This window comes from Austrofundulus limnaeus, unplaced genomic scaffold, assembly GCF_001266775.1.
Source record: "Austrofundulus limnaeus strain Quisiro unplaced genomic scaffold, Austrofundulus_limnaeus-1.0 Scaffold468, whole genome shotgun sequence".
NCBI classification, from domain to species: Eukaryota; Metazoa; Chordata; class Actinopteri; order Cyprinodontiformes; family Rivulidae; genus Austrofundulus; species Austrofundulus limnaeus.
Window position 1 is genome coordinate 352,312 of NW_013952870.1, and position 1,263 is coordinate 353,574.

At 39.7% G+C, this 1,263-nt stretch overlaps 1 protein-coding gene across 3 annotated transcripts in view; it reads right to left on the minus strand.

The window, feature by feature from the left end:
• The window catches only part of eml4 (EMAP like 4), a 65,207-nt gene that overhangs the window by 58,195 nt on the left and 5,749 nt on the right, over window positions 1-1,263 (minus strand). For all 3 annotated transcript variants that reach the window (XM_014025324.1, XM_014025323.1, XM_014025322.1), the window contains exon 2: window positions 311-490. In XM_014025324.1, the coding sequence (XP_013880778.1) occupies window positions 311-490 (180 nt within the window). The remainder of the gene's footprint in view (window positions 1-310; window positions 491-1,263) is intronic.

The window sequence follows — 1,263 nt, forward strand, 5'->3', positions numbered from 1 at the left end:
ATATTATCGCTTATCGCAATAATTTGTGAGACAATTAATCGCCCAGCAAAATTTGTTATCGTGACAGGCCTAATCGGCATATCGGTTAGACTGATGTTTAAAAAATCTGTATCGTATTGGCCTTCGAAAACCTGTATCGGTCGATCTCTTAGTGTGTTGTGACTTGGCGCTATATAAATAAACTGAATTGGATTTTTTTAAATTCACAAACTTTCAAGGATTTCAAGGACCCATGGGAACTCTGTTATAAACTAAGTTTTAAAGAAACTGAAGGTTTCTTTCAGCATCACGTTAAACCTCGCTCAGTTACCTTTCCCTCCGTGCTTTTTGCTCGCAGCAGCTGATTCCTCTGAGGCGGCAAGACGGCGAAGAACATCAGCGAGTGCCGCCTTCATGACAGTCAGCTCGTCCTCCTGCTGCTGCACACGGAGCTCCAGAGCTGAGAGACGATCGTTGACGTCGGAGACACTGGCCGCAGACATACTGTCATCTGCAGAAATCAAAGCATCAAATTCAGGACCCATCAGTTTCAAGAAATGAGACACAAACCTAAAGCTTGACATCCAATCAACAATAGCGGAGCGCTACAATGCTAGGTCAAATCCTAATGTCACGATCTCCACTACTCCTAATAATGGAAAATCCCTTGGTGCACAGGGGTTATAGGGAGGGCGGGCATCCCTATTTATTTAATATGTGTTTGAGAAACACTGCTGTCCGATAAATCCTCTTCAGAAACGAAAACAAACATTGCTTGACTGTTCAATGACACAAACACAATCAATCAATCAGCTTCAGACCCTAAACACAACCAAGAACTGTTTCTTCACTGTCCAGTTGATTAGAATCAGGAAACAACACATGACTATCAACTGTCCATGTTGTTTCAGAAACCAAATAAAGCCATTTAGGTACACCCAGCATTTAGCTTGTGTCGGTGTTCAACGATGCCCTCTATCAGCTGGCGCTGCCTTAGGACACCCTGCCGATCTTTGGTTCACCAAGTTTTGTTTTGTTTTACTCCAAATAAATTTTGCAAACTTCCACAAACTACATAAACAGCGGAGGTCATTTTCTGTCAGTTTAATGTTACAAATGACATTTTCGCAATCATATACATAACCTAATGAATAAAAAAAATTTCAATTTAAAAACACATTTTTTTGTGTTTTACTCGTCAACTTTTTCTTTTATTATTTTTTAGAGATACATTTTATCACAATTCAGCTCATGTTTACTGAAAAAAATATAACTGGTTAACCT